The following is an 18385-nucleotide window of genomic DNA, read 5'->3' on the forward strand; positions in this document are numbered from 1 at the left end:
ATTTCACATGTTACTTGTGTTTCCTCCTTTAGTCAATATTTTTTGCATATGTAGTTTACATACTGACTTACTGTCATCCATAAGACCCCCCTTTTTTATTAGAAAAAATTCAAAATTGTCCAAGATTTGTGGTTTACAGTTTTTACCAATACTTCATACTGGTGTTGTATTGCCAATCTCTAGTATGTAGCACTAATTGCTTATAAAGGAAAGTTAATGTTGAAAGTACATGGTTTATTTCAATTACTGTCATTTTCAAGGCATCAGTGATAGATGTAAAATCAAAACAGTTGTTTTGATAATATTGTGGATTTTATTTGATGAATCAAAATAGTGTGCAATAGTGGTTATGGTTGAAGAGCAGGCACCAACATTGAGAACACCATAAAGAATGTTTTGTTTTTCATGGTTTCAAAGTAAAAGCTAAGATTAAAATTTATGATTATGTTGTTTTTCCATTTGTATTCTGTTTAAAGGAAATTATGATATATCTGACTAAAGTCCATATTGTTTGAAGTTAAACATATGTGTATAAATTGTTCTTCTTTGCTATAAAAATAAATTGGTTGTTTTGTGACTAACACAGCTTAGGTTAAAGTCTCATTAGTTTTCTACAAATATAATTTGTATTCTAATTCAGGAGCAAGTTGTAGTTCACAGTTCTCTCAATTCATATAAATATCTTTTTGATGTGTATTTTCAATTATACCATGTAACACAATACACTTTAAACAATTAAAAGCAGGTTACATAAAAAGTTTTAGGATCATTCTTGTCGATAGTTGCTGTGTTGTTGTTGGTTGAAATTAGTTGAACATATGGTTAATTGGATTAGAACTGTCATTACCTTTCCAGGTTAGAGTCACCAAATGTTGTAGGAAACTAAGTAGTTGATTTAAATAGAGTACATTTTTGAGTGTAACATTGGTAGCTTAAATATACTACACATGCACATTGAACTATTCACCTCACTCCAGGATTTTTACTGAATGATTTTAAAGTATACATGTTGACTTTTCTCCATTAAGTGTGTTGTTTAGAAAGTTGTATTTTTAACTATAAATCACTTATCACTTGTGTGTGCCTTTCCCTCTACTAATTGTTCATGTCTACACCACTTAGCTTTCAACTATTATAATTCTTCCCATCCTGCTATTCACCTAGTCACATAACATTTTGTAATATTACCATCTATTCTAAACCAAAATAATGGTACATATATTTCAACTATCATTTAGTTAATTTTGAATTCTTTATCAACTTCTCAGCATTAATTATTTAATTTTATACTTAAGCCATATCTTTTTTTAAAAATATGAATTTATCGTATATGTGTAATAGTCATAGAATAACTTGAAACTTGTTTCATTTGTGTGATATTTAACTAAATAGGCTTCTGCTATAATTATGTTTGTTCATTAATGAATGTTACATGACATTAATATTGCTTATGATTGGATCAAAATTTTCACAGAATGTCTTACTTAATCACTACATCATGTTTCAGGAATGGTGTGAGTCTAGGAGAAGCTTTCAACTGTGTTAGAATGGGACCCGGCATTGCCTATTTTCCAGCTGTAAGCCTAGCTTTCAGTGAAAACTTGATTGCCAATTTCGGAGCTCGCCCATTCCGGTATCAAGTTCCTGGATATCAGCCTTTACAAAGTGTACCAGAGCCAGAAGTAATGAAGTGCCAACGACTTTTGTGTTGGGTAGAGAAAGTGGTCCTCCAGTTTTTAGAAAACAAGGTTATAGTCAGTTTTGGATTTGTTGAATTTGATTTAGTCCTAGAATGTTTTCCTTGCTGTTATTCATTTATTTGTAATTCTGCCACAAAAAGTAGATACAGCCAAGACTTAAAAGTTGTAGTAAAATGATGCACTTTGTCAAATAAAACAACAAAGTTCATAGTTGTAATGGAATATTTCTTTGAGATATCAGTCTTTGTAGTTCCCATAACATTAATTTTGTTTTGTGTGAAGGACTTGAACAAGATAGAAGGAGGAAATTTATATATTTCTTTTCCCTGTACATACATATAGATATCTAAAAATATATCATAAGTTTACCCTTTGTGTAAATTTTAGCTGAGCCTGTGTTTTGTAAGATATAAGAAACTATTGCAAGTTGCTAGGTACATGTAGACTTTAACTAAGCTATCCATTTGCAACCATTGATGGAGAAAACAGTTTTCAAGATGTATTGTCTAACTTGGATTTTGCAATGATAAAAAGTTCTGAATCATGTAGAACATTTTTGTCTGTTATATATAGACTGTTGGGTAAGGTATTTGAAAGTTGGGGTAACAAGATTAAGTATGGTAAAATGAAACAGTATAAGAATCAGAATTTCTTTATCTACAAACATTAGATATGCAATAGTCAGTTAAGAATTGCATTACATACTATTAGAAACACAAGGCAGCTGTAAAGCAACCTAGGTTACTTGTAAATGCATTGCATGCTGACAAAATTGTACATATGAGTAATAGATTTCTCTCATATTTAAAGTGTACTATTTTAAGTACAGGGGGTTCTCGTTATACATTGTGATGTGTTCCTAGAAAGTGGAACTTGCATCTGGAATGAAATTAAGCAACACAGTCTTTACGTGTATTATGGGGATATGTGTTCCTGAAAAATTTTGGTCCACTCTTAAATAACATTTTTAAAAGGTGTAACATGGCTTTTTTAACTTCAGTGTATTATACAAAACATGCATGCAAATACAACGTGCTTACATTCTCTGCCATCTTGACAAGACAGTTTTGTTTCACATACATATTGGTAGTACAGTAATATACAGTAATAATTGGTGAACACTATGCCTGGTAAAGTAGTCCACATATAATATCTCTCCCATGGTTAACGAAGCTTGTAATCAAACAAGATTGTAGGCTAATAAAATAATGCTTTGTCAGAGCGATGATGATATTATAGTGAGTAATTTATGTTAAAATTCATACTTGCTGGAGGGGTGATGAATAAATTAGAGAAGAGAGGATGCCTAGAGAAAAAATATCACATTTCTCACATTAAGAGAAGTTCAGGATTTTTTGTTATATTGCCTTATAAAACTAAGAACTTAAAACTTATATACCATGTGTGATTAAAATTAACTGGTGTATGATCAGTCATCTACATGTATGTGTTATCATCCATATATAGTTTCATTTCTATATTAATATTGTTCATGTTTTATGATTTTCAGCTTGACAGTGATGCTTCAGCCTTTCCACTCTCAGAGAAAAACGTACTTCTTGTTGCAGCACCAGTAATTAGAGAGCTTGGTCCATTGTTGGTAAGATTTAGTGTGCCTGTATGTGTAAATATATGTGCTATTTGTTACAGTACTGTACTCAAGAACTTTAGTTATTTAAATACCTCTAAGCTGAAATATATAAAACTGTTAATCAATGAGAGCCTTCTTTAATCCCAATATTATTGTCAGTATGATTTAAGGCTGTTTCTCTACTGTCATGTAATAGGAAGTATACAGTACAAAAAAGATTTAACCAAAAATTGACTTGACTCTACTGTAGTTAAAGTCTTGTTAATTTTGTATAAAATGAATGACAAACAATCACAAGTTGACTTGCATTTTATGTTTTAGAGGTATTGATTTAATAGATTAAGGAAATTTTGGAAGGAAAATATTGTCGATAGAATAAAGTGATAAGGAAATCATATTAATTTTAAAATTATGTGAATTTTCTGTTATCACTGCTATACACTGTTTACATTTTTATCTAGGTTTCATCATATGTAGTGGAGGCATGTCTAATACCATTTATATTTAGACTTGCTAAAAATGGACAAGACAAACTTTTTGCTCTTCTAGATATTTTGTGGACATTGTTGGAGGTTAGAATTCTAATATTTTCTCATCTAAGACCTTGTGTATTTAATATTACATTCATATTTCATGATATTTGTTTGAAAATAATTTTTGTTTAGGCATTAACATTCATCAATCTTTTTGTTTAAAATTCACAAACAGTACTGTAGAAAGTTGAAGAATAGAGTATAGAAAGCAATAATATTTGTGTAATACCTCCTAAAGTGTCAAGAGTCTGTTGCATATTTCCTTACATTATAAACAGAACTGTAAACTTAGAAAATATAAAAATATTGATTATGCCAAGCTATTGACATACATTGATAATAAAGTTGTTTAATTAAGCTTTAAATGCAACAAGCGTATGTTTTCTTATAACAAAGCCATCACAGCTATCTACTGTATCTGCCAAAGGGACTCAAACCCCTGATTTTAGCATTGTAAATCCACTGTCCCACAAAGTAAAGAGTTATAATACAAGCACTTCAACTCAATCAAACAGAAAGAGTTAATACACCGGTCTTTATAAAGATTTTAAAATTGTACCCATATTGTGACTCCCACCAAAACAAAAGTATTACTTTGTTTTTGGATGGGATGGGTAGTCATACAATGTTAATCAAACCAAAAAAAGGATGTCCAATAAGGTGAGACCTAAGGGGTGGGTTTAATGATAGTTTGAAACAGCATCAGACCACCACAAAGCTTTGCAAAGAGTCTGAAGTAATTTCAGTTTTTGATAATTAAAAAAGAATATATATATAGACTTCTTAAAGACAAAAAAGCCAATTTCTTTTGTATTTAATAACAATGCCCCCCCCCCTTTAGTCCCACCTCAACTCTATGCCCCCTTCTGCCCTCCCAAATAAAAAAATCCTATAAAATCCACTGAGGGAGAGGCTTCTCTGGTTGGTTTGACAAATGTATTGATACTTCAACAAATAAAAATGATAGGAGGTTCATATTTTAGATTCTTGCTATTAGTTACATACAGTTTTTGTTTTTAATTAGTTGGAAACTGCAGCAGCCTATTTTTAGAAGTTAGGAAATTTTGAAGTGGAGAAATTAGATATTTCTTTTTTGAAATTAAGATGGTAATAAACTTTTAGATAGGGAGCTGCTGGGGGGCATTGCTTTCTAATAGGGAGTCCCCCACACACAAACCACCCTGGTGGACATGTTGCTGCCTCTTCTTTCTTTTTGACTTACAAGATTGTTTGCTAATCAACTTTATATAGTTGATGGGTATGTTTATAATGAATAGAAAGATTAGATCCTTCTATTCGTTAATCTTACAACTCAGTGTTTAATTTCCCTGCCATGAGACATTAATCGGTGAGAACTGATTGATTTGTATTGATCAGAATTGGTGCTCTGAACAGAAGCAGAATTTTTTGAACCTACTTATAATTTACTTAGAAAACTGGATAAATAGTAGTTTTGGGATATTCTTTTCTTGTGTCTGATATGTTTTTTGGGTTCTAAGTTGCATATTTAAAACCTATGTGAACTTTTGTTTGGACACGCAAGTTTGTGATACTTAACAAAGCTTAGAGGAGAACGTAAAATTTTTTTACACAAATGCAAATGGCTTGAGTATGCAGTGAATACTAAAAATCCTTGTTTTTATGTTCTTATTTATTTTTTAATAACAAAGATAATTAAAATGTAAAAATTATAAACTTCTTAGCTTAGCCCATCAAAATACAGTAAAATAAAACATCTAAAATTACATTAGTTCAAGCTTGCATTTGTTGTAAGTAGTAGGTCACTGCCCATATTACCATTGTAACTTTTATCACATTATTTAAGAGAAATGTGAACTAGTCTATATGCTAATATTGAATGGTTGTGGATAGGAGTAAAATGAGTTTTTTCTTCTGCTTTGTTAAGTCTCACTAATTCGTAGTTGAAGTTAAAACTATCTTTCCATACACTCAACTGAAAATATTTTTTCTGGTGAATTCTTGAGGCTTTATGTCATATGCTCAACTGTTTAATATGTCTTGTTCTTAGTCAGATTAAATAATATGAAAAGAGAGATTATTTACTTGATTTAACATTAAACTGTTAGATACAAAAGGTGAGGCTTAGAAGAAAAGGTTATTTTTCAGATCACTCAATAACTATAAACAGTATTAACACTGCAAACTGTTTAAATCTACAACCACTTTCTAAAAGATATAAAGAAGATCCTAAAAGGTACTGGCGTGTTGCTTGATGCTGAAGGATGGCTAATATTAGAGATAAAGCTTGCTTCTGTTGATTAAACTCGAGACTGACAGGAGAAAATCGGTAAGCCGAAACAAGGGCATAAAACACGTGCTCCAGAAACTGCTCCATTTCTTCAGGCTGTAACCAATCAATGCTACAAGTTGAACTTGACTTTTCAGTTAATTTTACAAGGATTTAAGTCAAATATTTGGCTACATTTACCAATCCCATGTATTTTATTAGAAGGAATTTATTTTACCAGTTACGTACTCAAACAGCCATACATTATTTATGTGCTCATATATAACTCACACTCTTAGAATGTTGGTGTACTTAAAGGTTTTAATGTCACATACCCATGTACGCTATCTAAAACTATTAGCTTTATTTAAAAATTATTTTTTAAAAATTAAATATTAAGTATATGCTAACCTTCACATAGACTGTGATTTACACCATTAAAGACTTTTCATTCCAGGTTCTTTTCCCATTCTCACTTTGTTATATTGTGAGATCAAACTTCTAATTATTAACCTAATCATTCATTTAATCTACCTTTCTTTAATTAGCAGCTTCTAAAACAATATATTGCTAGTAAAACATATGAAAAGTTGGAAATGGTGTGTATCAAGAGTCAAAAAACATCAAACTTAGAAAGGAAGTTCCAGCTTTAAAAACCATTAGAATGATAATTGTTTTTACTGCTGTCAGTAGTTCAAAAAACTTGCAATGGTTATGCCAAATTTTAATAGATCTGTTTCAAGCAACACACCACCAAACCAACAAGGAGTTACAAATACTTTTCTACTGACTGAGGTTCAGCTCATTATACCTGTTTCAACCAACACACCACTAAACCAACAATGAGTTAAACATACATTTCTACTTACTGATGACCAGTTCATTATACTTGGAAGGAACTTAAATGAAGGATCACCAAGTAAATTAGATAAGTCCCAACATTGTTATATGTCAGGGACTTTATAAAATTAGATAAATCACAACGGTGTTATAATTTAAGTGACTTGGTAGACCAGGAGTGAAATAAAAATTCAGTTCACTGTTTCTGAGTTAATTATAAGAAACTGTACTTTTTTGTTCGTTTGAGATTTTTTTACATGGTTTTTGAATAATTCACACACAAAGTTAAGACAAAAACTTGTATTTGTACACCCAGAAAAATAGAATTACAGTGGTATTATGTTCTAACATTTCCAATTTTAGGACTACTTTAGTTACATCAAATGTTGTTATTCTTTTCTAAAAATTATTTAACTCTTTTGATGGAAAAGATAAGTGGGTTTTAATTTTCCTTATTTCGATTTCAAGCATGGATAAAAGGATTCTAAGTTATTGTGTTATTTTAGCTTTTCATCATTGGCTAAATCAACAAATTTGAGATGGAATACTTAAGTTGCTTGTAATGAATGCACGAAATAAGCTGTTGTGAACACTGATTATTGTAAAGGTGTGAATATTTTCTTTTGTAGAAGATGAACTGCTCTTATTTTATGATTGTTTAAAATTTTTAATATTTAAATGCATTTAATAAGATATTTCTTTTCAAAAATATAATTTGTTTTTCTTAAAACGTTTGGGAGATAATTAACAATGCTTTTATAATGGGGTATAGATAGGTAGATAAACCAGGTAATAAACTTGATAGTGGTGTTGTAATTGATTTGGTTCGATTGGTAAATCCAGATGATGTTATGAAAGAGTGTTGTTACAACTTAGGTTGCCTCATAAAAGTAGAAGATAAACTGGAACAGTTATTTTGATTGATTGGTAACTCTTATGAAAATGTTGAATGGAGTTATAGTTGTGATATATAGATTAACTGGTACTTTTTCTGCTCTGTTTTTACATTTTTCTTAGTTTCATCAGAATTCATGTTTTTTTATTTATTTCCATATGTCAAAGAAAACCCATTGTCAATTTCCTTAACTAAAGTACATTTGACAAAATTAAACTTCCATTGATATTTGATACAAGACAACTTGATAACAGAATTCTGGAAGAAACTTTCTGTGGTGTGCAGTTTAGTTTTACAGAACAAGTAAGTACTAAATAACTTAAGTAATACTCATATATATTACCAATATATGTTGTCTTCATTATCAGTCATTCCCAGACCTAAAATGGTCCATAGGACAACTGTAAAGCATCTTCACTATGCTTGGTCTTCTGCCCATTCTTCAGCCTCTGTTCTGTTTAGGTCTTGATTTCTCATACCCCTCTCTATTATCCTACACCAGCAATCTTTTGGTCTTCCTCTGCATCTTCTTCCAGTTGGCCTCCAGCCCATTGCTTGTTTTGACAGTCTATTCTCCTTCATTCTTAGAACATGTTCATAGTATCTCCATCCAAAGAACTTGAGCTTTTCTATGACTGATTGTTGTCCACTTCTCTTTTATCATCAAACCACCCTATTTTTATTAAACAATTATTTCTCAATCTAAGCTCAGTTTCCTCTAGTCCTTTCCATGTGTCACAGCCTTATGACAAAACTGGAAGAACCAAGATATTGAACAACCTAAGCTTCATCTTAAGTTAAATATGCATTATTCCATATTCTATTAAATTTTCTAAAACCAGCTCATGTTTTCCCAATCTTGTCTGTACTTCCTTGCATATATCTCCATCCACATTAACTATACTATGTAAAGATATGTAAAGTTTTTCACATCCTCCGTTACCTTTCCCTTCACAACTACCTGATCCAAGTCATTTGTCTTTAATCTCACTGTTCTTGTCTTATCAGTGTTAATAGTTAAACCAACTTTTTGAGCTTCATATGCCAGTGCTTCAGTCATTCTAGCAATTGTTTGTGTGTCATGACATAACAAACATAAACTTTTATCATATTCTAAAACTTATTTCATTAATTATTTTTTCAGGGAATCTATAATATTGAAGTATACACCATATTGATTTTTCTGTGTACAGAGTTGAAGGCTTTTTTAAAAATAATAAAATTCAACACAAGGTTTTTTTTGTCATTCCTCACATTGTTCAGTGATGTTTCTGAGAACAAAGATCTTGTCAACTCATTCTCTACCAGCCATAAAACCTGCTTGTGCTCTCTCAAGAAAGCTTCTGTGGCATCTTTCATCCCTCTCATCAAATCATACTCAAAACTTTTTCTGGGACAGATAGTAATGTAATTCCCCTCCAGTTATTACACAGAGACAAATATTCTTTCTTGAATATTTTAACAATGATTCCATTTTTACAATCAGTGGGACAGCTCTAATTCCCAGACAAACGTAATCAGATCATTGAGTTTTGCTAATCCAATCTTTTCTCCTGATGCTTTCAACAGTTCTACAGTCATGGTATAATTTCCTGGACTTTTATTATTCTTACATCTCTTAACTGCCTCAACATCTACTTCTCTGTCTATGAATGTTATATTGAAAAGTACCTCTTCATGTAATTCTTCTTGATGAAAATTATTTAGATATGCAGGATCATTTACATTCAGTATATCTTGAAAATATCTTTGTCCTTTTTTACTTTTATTGTCATGCTCATCCTTAATTATATCATTCGTATCTACTTTTGTTTTCTCATACTTGTTTGACTGACTTATAGATAATTTTCTGAACTCTTCTGTTGGCTGCTTGTTCTGCTTTCTGGTAGTAATATCTACATATGATTTTTCTATCAGTTCTTTGAACTTCTTTTGCCTTTTCTTTCTTTAAAAAGTTCCTTCTACCTGTGCCTATGCAACTTTCCATTTTGATCATCAGTTACTTTTTCTCATCTGTTAATTTCCACGATTCATCAGACATTCATTTCTCTTTTGGTTTTCTATGATAACCAAAAATTTAGCTTGTAGCAGTTACACAAGTTAAATTCAGTCTCTTATTTAACTTCCTGTTCATCATTTATGATATCTTGTATCTGAAACCTATTTTGTAAATCTAGCTGAAATGCATTTTTTACTTCTGGATTTTTTAGCTTAACAGAATTAAAGGGTACATGCATTTGTTTGGGGTTTTTTGTACATTTTTACTTTTATATTTGCAACAACCAAATAGTGATCAGTATTTCCTATGACTGCACTTCTGAAAGACCTGACATCATGCAGAATATGGCTATGTGGTCTGTTTGATTTACAGTTAAACCATTAGGGCTTCTCCATGTTTCGTTGTGAATTTTTCATTGTGAAAACAATGTATAATCAAACCATTCACTTCACAACATTCTACAAATCTGAGGCCCGTTCTGAACCTACCAAGAGCAACCCCAGGATCAACAATAACCTCAAAAGTCATGTGTCCCATTAATACTTGAATATCTTGTTTTGGAATTCATAAAAATATCTCATGCAGTTTAAGATAGAAATGGTCTTTTACTACTTCTCTTGAGTCTTTTGTTGGAGTACAACAAACTACGAGACTAGATTTACCATATATAACTAAAAAAAAAAAGGTTGAAATTTTATTTCTAACCACCTTAAACTTACAAAATATGTCAAATAAGTCTCTCTTGTTTTTAATAGATTCATATGGCATCAGATCTTGATAACTGTCCCAACTTATTGGTTACTTAGAATATGTCCGTGTTAGATCAGTGGTAAATTTACTGACTTACATTACTAAAATCTGAGGTTCAATTACTCAGGGTATACAAAGCGTTGATAGATCATTGTGTAGCTTTGCATGATAAAAACAAAACTGTACAATATTGTGCTTAGGTTACTTGTCAGTTAAAGTTTGATGAATTGTATGTTTATTAATACAGATTTTTTGTACAGCAGTCTCATGTGTAAAAATGAAGATGGATGTACCAGTAAAAACTTCATATATTAATATTTTCAGTCAACAACAGATGACATTGTGAACAGTGGTCCATTTAAGGATGTGTTTTTGAAGATTCAACAACATTTGTCTGGTTAGTAGCAATAGAAGAATGAGTTTTTAGTGTTATTGATACATAATGTTATATACAACACTTTCATGAAACTGTTTGAAAAGTATAAGTTTGTTAAAATTGAAAATATTTTTTATAACCTATCACCTAATACATTTTATTTCAAAAACACAAAGAACTGAGAATAGTAAGAATGACTCAAGTATTATGGAAATTTTAAAATTCTACTAGATACCAGGATTTTTACATTTCACAAACAATGTGGAATTTAAAATTATCAATTAGACCCATGAGTTTACTACTAACCTTCATTGGCTAATAAATAAAATTCCAGGGTTATTAGCTAAGAGTGGGAATTCTTATAAAATTCTGTACATTTGTACCAATGTTTCATATACTAATAAAAACTAAAAGGCTAAACAATCTAATCAATGTAAAGTTTAGTTTTCTAACTTAGCATTATATTGTAAATCTTTTGTATATCCACTCTGATAATTTCATCCTGTAATGTATTAACTAACTTAAACTAATAAATATCTATTTAGTGCTGCATGCTTTTACGAAAGTGACTTGTACAATTAAAGCACTTTTTAGAATGTTTCCTTGCTTATGTGTACACGTTAATCATGCATGTGAGTGGTGTAAATTAAATCAATGTTACACCACATTTATTAGTTTGAAGCCTAGAGTGCTTATGTAGTTTCTTTACATTATTAGTGTTAGTGTGGATTAGTATAAAGTTGAAATTTAAATTAAGCAGGAAATGCTGTAAAGCTTTTGTTTGTTTATTGAAATAAAATTGGGAAATGCAGCAGAAATTTTCAAAAGAGTATTATCTGAGATGACTCATGTCCTCAGAAAGAATCAAATTTATGTCTTCCAAACTCTTGAGGTAAATCTTTCCATCATGTGTTTCTAGGTGTATGTGTAGACAGACCTTTTGGTCTGTGTTAGTTAATTGCCTAAACGTAATTACAGATTAGTTATTACATATATGTTTTATTCATTATATACTAAATACCAATTAGTTTGTATGTTTTGGCTTTCAATATACTGCTGTTTTTAGAGAAGGCCTGAGAACAACTGTGTGTGTGTGTGGTGGTAGAAGCTGGAATTCATTCCTAGGTTTTCTTGTTATAAAGAAAGATGTGTCATCTGCTTGTCTACACTGTGACCCTATTGAACTTGAATAAACTGTTTTAATAGTTTCAAGAAGGGTACCCAGATTTTACTGACTTTTGCATTTTATTCACATGTGTGGCTCGTATTCAGTGATTTTAGCATTATTAAATTTTATTCTATTTCTTTTTTCTGTAATATGTTAGATCTGTTGAAGATAATTCATATCACAAAGTCTTGTATCATTATTATACTCTTGATATCTAACTTTTGGTCTGTTTAGCACAAGTGGTGATGTTTCTGTTAAATACTCCATGAAATATTTATGGCTGAGATTCTAGAAGTATGTTAGTTTTGTATGGAAATGTGTATTTTTATTTTGTAAGATGCATATAATACAGTCACCTTGAAACAGAATGTTAAGGTGCTTATAGCCCATTGATGTATGCATTACTAGTTTTGAATTCTAGGACCTCAAACTTTGATGAACTTGAAAATAATACAAAACAATTCACTTACAATTACTTATGCAAATTATTTCATTAGTATGCACATATTAATGATGTCAGATTATCTAGAAACATGATATCTTGAAAACTAGTAACACTACCCAACTAACTTACGTCAATTTAAAGCTTAAGAAGAGAGGAAAAGCATGAACCTAACATCACAAATATCAGACTATCACAGAAAAAAAGAAAAACAAAAAATTATTTATTCTCCACAATACAAATCAACCCTCCAGTTACAGACCTCTTATAGTTAGGGTGTAACTTTTTACAACCCATGTTTTGGTGTATTCCCTGTAGTATTTTCCAAGCTGTTCTGTATGAAAAATTATTGGTAGAAATCCATGAAAATTTGACAAAACTACAATTGTTTTTGTCCGTTAGGGAGGGAAAAAGCTGGAATGGAGGAAAATGTGATTAAAAATTAAAGTCGCTATCATTTCAAGGTTTCACCATTACTTTAACAATTTTCCATCCTGAAAATTGATCTTATGTAGTAGTATGTGGCTCAGTTCTACTATATTTAGGCATTGGCTTGTCAATGTGCTAGTTCCTATGGAACCTTTGTTTTCTTCTTCTGATATTCTTCTTATTTATCTTTTAAATTTCTTCAGTGTAGAAAGAAAGGAAAATTCATCCAACTCTTTAAAATTTTTGGCAGTAAATAAAACCTTACAGTGAAGGATTTAACTTGCAAAAGACAAAGGAGTGGATGTAGTGGCCAGAGAAGTATCACATGGAGTTGAACACTGTCCACTTGAAGTTAGTTAACAGTTTTAGCATTGTTATTGCCTTTTAAGACCAGCCACTTTATTATGCATTGAGTTTGTGTCACAAAAATTGAGAAAATTACCACCAAAGAGGTTGCAAATTGCCATGAATTCCATTGCTAGGGCAGTCGCTAAGGGAAGATTTTAATTTTCAATCAGGATTATGATTTTCAGTACCATTTTTGAGGGATATTTAGGGGTGTTTTGATAAAATGTGTTGCAGAAACTGAAAGTAGACATGTTAAAGTAGCAAATATCTATTTTTCAAAAAAGGATGAAAAAATGAAACAAATGGGCTAGAAATACCTTAAATTAGCTGCTTCTCAAAGGCTGGTACCTTAGATGTGCAAAATCTACTGCGGTGGAAAATAATTAAATATTTGATAACCTATATATTTTATAACTGTATAGATATTTATTAAAGGGATTACTATCCCTAAAACTTTGTATAGATTAATATAAAATATTATGAATTATGATTTTAAATGATCCAATTTATTGTTGACTATTTGTAAATAGGTAGTTTAGTGAATATGCTTTCTTCTGTGATGCAGTGTATGTCTTTTATACCAGATGTGTATGTAACTGCAATAAATACAATGCAGTCCACTACAGTAAAGACTGGTGAAAACATCTTACATTTAGTCCTTCAAGTATAAAACAAATGATTGTATGTGCGAGATGCAAGCATACCATGAATTTCTACCTTTTTATTTTAATATAAGATTTTCTGAAGTCATTTATTCTAGGTATGTGAAATTTTCACATAACAAGTGGTCAAGAAAGTCGTTAAGTTGCTTTCTTTCTTGCTCTCTTTGTTTTTGTCAGTCTCTTGAGATAACACCTGGTTTGCCCATGGGAGGATGGATGGGAGGGGGGATGGCTGTAAAGCTGCACCATGTGCATGGATGTTGACAGCAGTACCATTCATTGGTATGTTAAGTTATGCTTCAAATTTTTGACCCCCCCTTATCTTTGAATGAAAATGACCAATCACATGGGTAGTGCTAGTTGCTCTGGGTAAATCAGATGTTATGATTTAACTAAGTAATGTAAGGTTTAGTCAGTCTGGAATTGGATTTCAACAAAGGCAATTTGCAGATAAAGTAGTTTAGATCCTTTAAAAGCAATTATATGTTGTTTCAAGCAAGTACACACACACACACACTGTGTGGGTTTTTACAAATAATAATGATTGTTCATTCTATTTTTGTACAATTGTGCCCAGTCTCTTCATTTCCTTTTCACGAACTCAGTTACTCAGATAACTCAGAATTACCTAGTGATAAATATCTTGTTTGAACCTCCTGTTATTCTATAGTCGTATCTTGTCACTCTAAGGGACATCTGTTTGATCTAAAAACAACATATATATTGAGCCTGTATTTATATAGGTATTTGAAGCAAATATGGAATTAATGCTAATCATTTATTCAGTAGATAAGCTGTTTAAGATGACGTACTCTCTTCTTTTATCATCAAAATTGTTAATTTGGTGAGAAAGAAATGTGAAGCCCCACTTAACATTTAGTTCATGTAAAGGAATCGGCTATACTCAAACAGAATATAATTCTACTCACTGTCATCTTTAGAAACTTGGCTATCTACCAACTAAAGAAAGAAGGAAGATGTGTGAATAAATTAATGTTGTAAAAATAAATAATAACCATAGTTTGTGTTATATGGGTTTTTGCATGTAAAATACTGAAAAATTGGATATTTTGACAAATAGCTTCTGCAAGTATTTGTATAAATTTTTTGTAGAACTGGAAAAGTTACAGTTGGATATTTTGGATCTACTGATGGACTATCAGAACATAAATCAGGTACAGAACTTAGTTTCTCACCACATTATAAGTAATGTGATACATTTGAAGTTTTTAAGAAGGTATAGCAGAGTATCCTTGTGTAGTAATTATTTTTAGTTATTTTATAACTACTTATCATAAAGTATACAATAACTTCCTGGCATTAAAGTGAAGTGAAAGAAAATACATTTAGAAAGAAATATGAATAGGATTGTAACTTACTGTAATTTTCCAAATATAATATGCTCCAAAGTATAATACGTGCATTAAGCATTATGAACAAAAGAGTAAAATTTGCCTTATTACCATAAATAGTACAAACCTAGACTTTCGCAATACTGTGGACAAGGTAACCCTTTGATGACAAGAATGTTAGTGTCTGTATAATCTCTAATTTCACTTTTTTCATAGTGCTTGCTATCTTTTCATTTACAAGTGGCAAATAAACATTGCCAAAATGTTAGAAAATCCGTAACATTGCCAACTTAAGCGAGTTTGCCTTAGTGCTTGCCATCTTTGCAAATAAACATTGAACCAATTTACAGCTGTTGTTCATTAGTTACGGTCCTCTGCAATTCTGCAACAGCTTTGTTTCAATGGAATATGTGTAGTTCTGAATCATTTCCTCCATGTGTGTATGCAAAGATGCAGTTTTGATTTCATAAGACTGATTTAAAAATACACTGTGAAATCAAAGTCTATCACAACAAAGTTACATTAATGGTCAAGTACTGACACTAAGTACAGTTCTTAAAGAGAACAGGGCTGCTTTGGTTTCATTAGGTCGATTTAAAAATACACCAACTATGCACTAACTATTTGTGGACAGTGATTCTGACTAAGACCTTGAAGGTTTCACCAAAAACAATTTGTAGTTTTGAATATAAAACGTAATGTAGCATTAACTAGTTTTATATTTCTAAACATTTATAAGAGTGCATGTAAATAAAGATCATTTTTAAAGATGCTGAAAATGAATGAAAATAGGAGAAAGTTCTCATTTATGCCTTAGAAACAGAGAGAATAAACATGACATACTATCAAAGTACAAAATTGCTAGTAAGTATGCATTATTGTTCACAATGTGTGTCAAAAAGATGGTCTGGACTGAATATAAAAATTACCATTTAGATTTGTTACCATGTATTATATGCACCCTAACCTTTAGATAAGTTATAGTGAAAGAAATGAGTATTATTTTTGGAAAATTACAGTAGCCATTGAACAGCTCTTTCAAGTAGTGATTAACACTACCTAAAGAGCTTGTTAATAAACCAAATCTCCAGAACCCTTTTTAGTGGATTTAGAACAACTTTCCAAAATTTTTAACACACAGAATTAAAGTTTTTTTACATTTAACATAATATGTTTTAAGATGTGGACACAGCAGATAGCCTGATGTGGCTTTGCTATAAGAAAACACACACATATAATGTTTGTTTCCTGTTAATTTTTTAAATTAACTCTTTTTTTTTTCCACAGATGATGCAGTCTGCTTCTTGGGCACAATTGCGCCATTGTATTAGACAAATTATAGAAAATAAACTTGTAATAATTTTTACCTAATAAGAAAAACAGCTTAAGAATTGAAATTTATTCTATAAAAGTTTTATTTATTTAAATTTATACAGAAAAATATTTTTAACAATTTCTTAATTTGATTTTGGGTTGACTTGAGTACTGCCCTAATGAGATCATTTGTGTTTGAGAATTTACTAAATTTTTTTTTAGCATAATATGACACTTATAGCCACCTAGGAGGAAAGTTATAATAGGTTTGAACAAAATAGCACTAAATTTTCCTTGTACCTTGAATAAAAATGTACTTTTATTGGTATTTATCCATCACTATTTCTCAACTTTAGTTTTGATGGTGTGATGTAACTGTCTGTATCTCAGCTTTTAAAAGTCATAGGCTAAACATAATATTGTAAAAATCCAACAAGGTGAAACACTTGCCAAATTAAAATAAGTTTATTGACCAATATGAAAACGTTTCAGGCAACAGCCCTCTATTGGGTTTCTACTGAGAAGAAAATGGCTTTCCAAAATATTGTTTTCATAGTCATCAATAAACTTATTTAAAATTGTCAAAAGTTTCCTCATTCTTGTTTACTTCTATATTTTGTATTTTTCTCACCCACATAATTCTTTTATTACTGATCTAAACACTACTTCAAAGCTATTTTCCCATTCTTTTCAACTGTAAAAATGAAAAAGACTATCAGTTTAGCAGGAATTTTCATAGAGAATGGAACAAAGTAAGAAAAGCTTAGCTTGGGGATATGCTGCTAGAAGAAGAAGTGTTTGTGAATAACTTCTGCTACAATTACAGTCCTGATTTTTTTAAACCTCACAAAAAGCTTGCTTTACCATTTTGTATTCATTTGGATTATGTTGTTGAAGTATGATAGGAAAGGAAATGCTTTTTGGACAAAGATGAGATATGTTAGTTAAATCATTCTTCACTTGACTGTATTAAGTTCTGTTTAACTGGCATAGTTGCTTTCTCAGGCTTCATTTGCATTAGACCATATCAGCCTAAGTAAATGCTTGAATGGGCAAAGAAAATCACCAAACATACAGTACTGTGCAAAAGTGTTAGGACAAAGTAAAAAATTAGATTTCAGGCTACTTTCAAAGAACAATGGAAGATAAATCATGGGTGAAACTTCAAAATTTTATAAATCTTCATATTTAGTACAACAGAAACTCAGTGGAAGTGCTTGAGTTCAGCAAACAGTTAATATTTTGTGTGTCCTCCTTTTTGCTTTAATAACTGCAGACAATCTTTCAGGCATTGTTGCAACATATTTAATCAAAATTTTCAAATTTACCCGTCTCTGTCTCGTGATCTAGGGTGTACTTGACAGTGTTTGGAGAGCATTTCAAATCTGCAGCAATTTGCCAGAGAGTCAAACCAGCATCACATAAAGCTTTTATGCAAACTATCTGCTCTACTGACAATCCTCTATGATTTTTGGGCCATGGCATGATAACAACAAATTTCATATATAGTGTTAAACACTGTTTTTATGAAGGTTTATTTGTGGAGTGCCATTAAATTCATTTATTCTAGCATATAATGGTACCATATGCTAGCTCCTTGCTAGTTTCTTTCTATATAGTTAAGACATTGCATGGGGGTACCATGACAGTTATTTCAGACCCTCAATTTGATAAGTATGTTCATTCAAGCAGAACCCTTATGACGTGCCCTTGGTACAAGTGTATGGGAATTCTAAGG

At 31.0% G+C, this 18385-nt stretch overlaps 1 protein-coding gene across 1 annotated transcript in view; it reads left to right on the forward strand.

Moving 5' to 3' along the window:
• The first annotated feature begins 764 nt into the window (after nt 1–764).
• Nucleotides 765–18385, forward strand: part of LOC106456950 (E3 ubiquitin-protein ligase RNF123-like) — a 42996-nt gene continuing 25375 nt past the window's right edge. Inside the window, exons 1-4 of the mRNA XM_022382751.1 lie at nt 765–774; nt 8005–8110; nt 10881–10953; nt 15095–15156. Coding sequence (XP_022238459.1) covers nt 15133–15156 — 24 coding nt within the window. The 5' untranslated portion in view covers nt 765–774; nt 8005–8110; nt 10881–10953; nt 15095–15132. The remainder of the gene's footprint in view (nt 775–8004; nt 8111–10880; nt 10954–15094; nt 15157–18385) is intronic.

Source organism: Limulus polyphemus, unplaced genomic scaffold (assembly GCF_000517525.1).
Source record: "Limulus polyphemus unplaced genomic scaffold, Limulus_polyphemus-2.1.2 Scaffold274, whole genome shotgun sequence".
Lineage (NCBI taxonomy): Eukaryota > Metazoa > Arthropoda > Merostomata > Xiphosura > Limulidae > Limulus > Limulus polyphemus.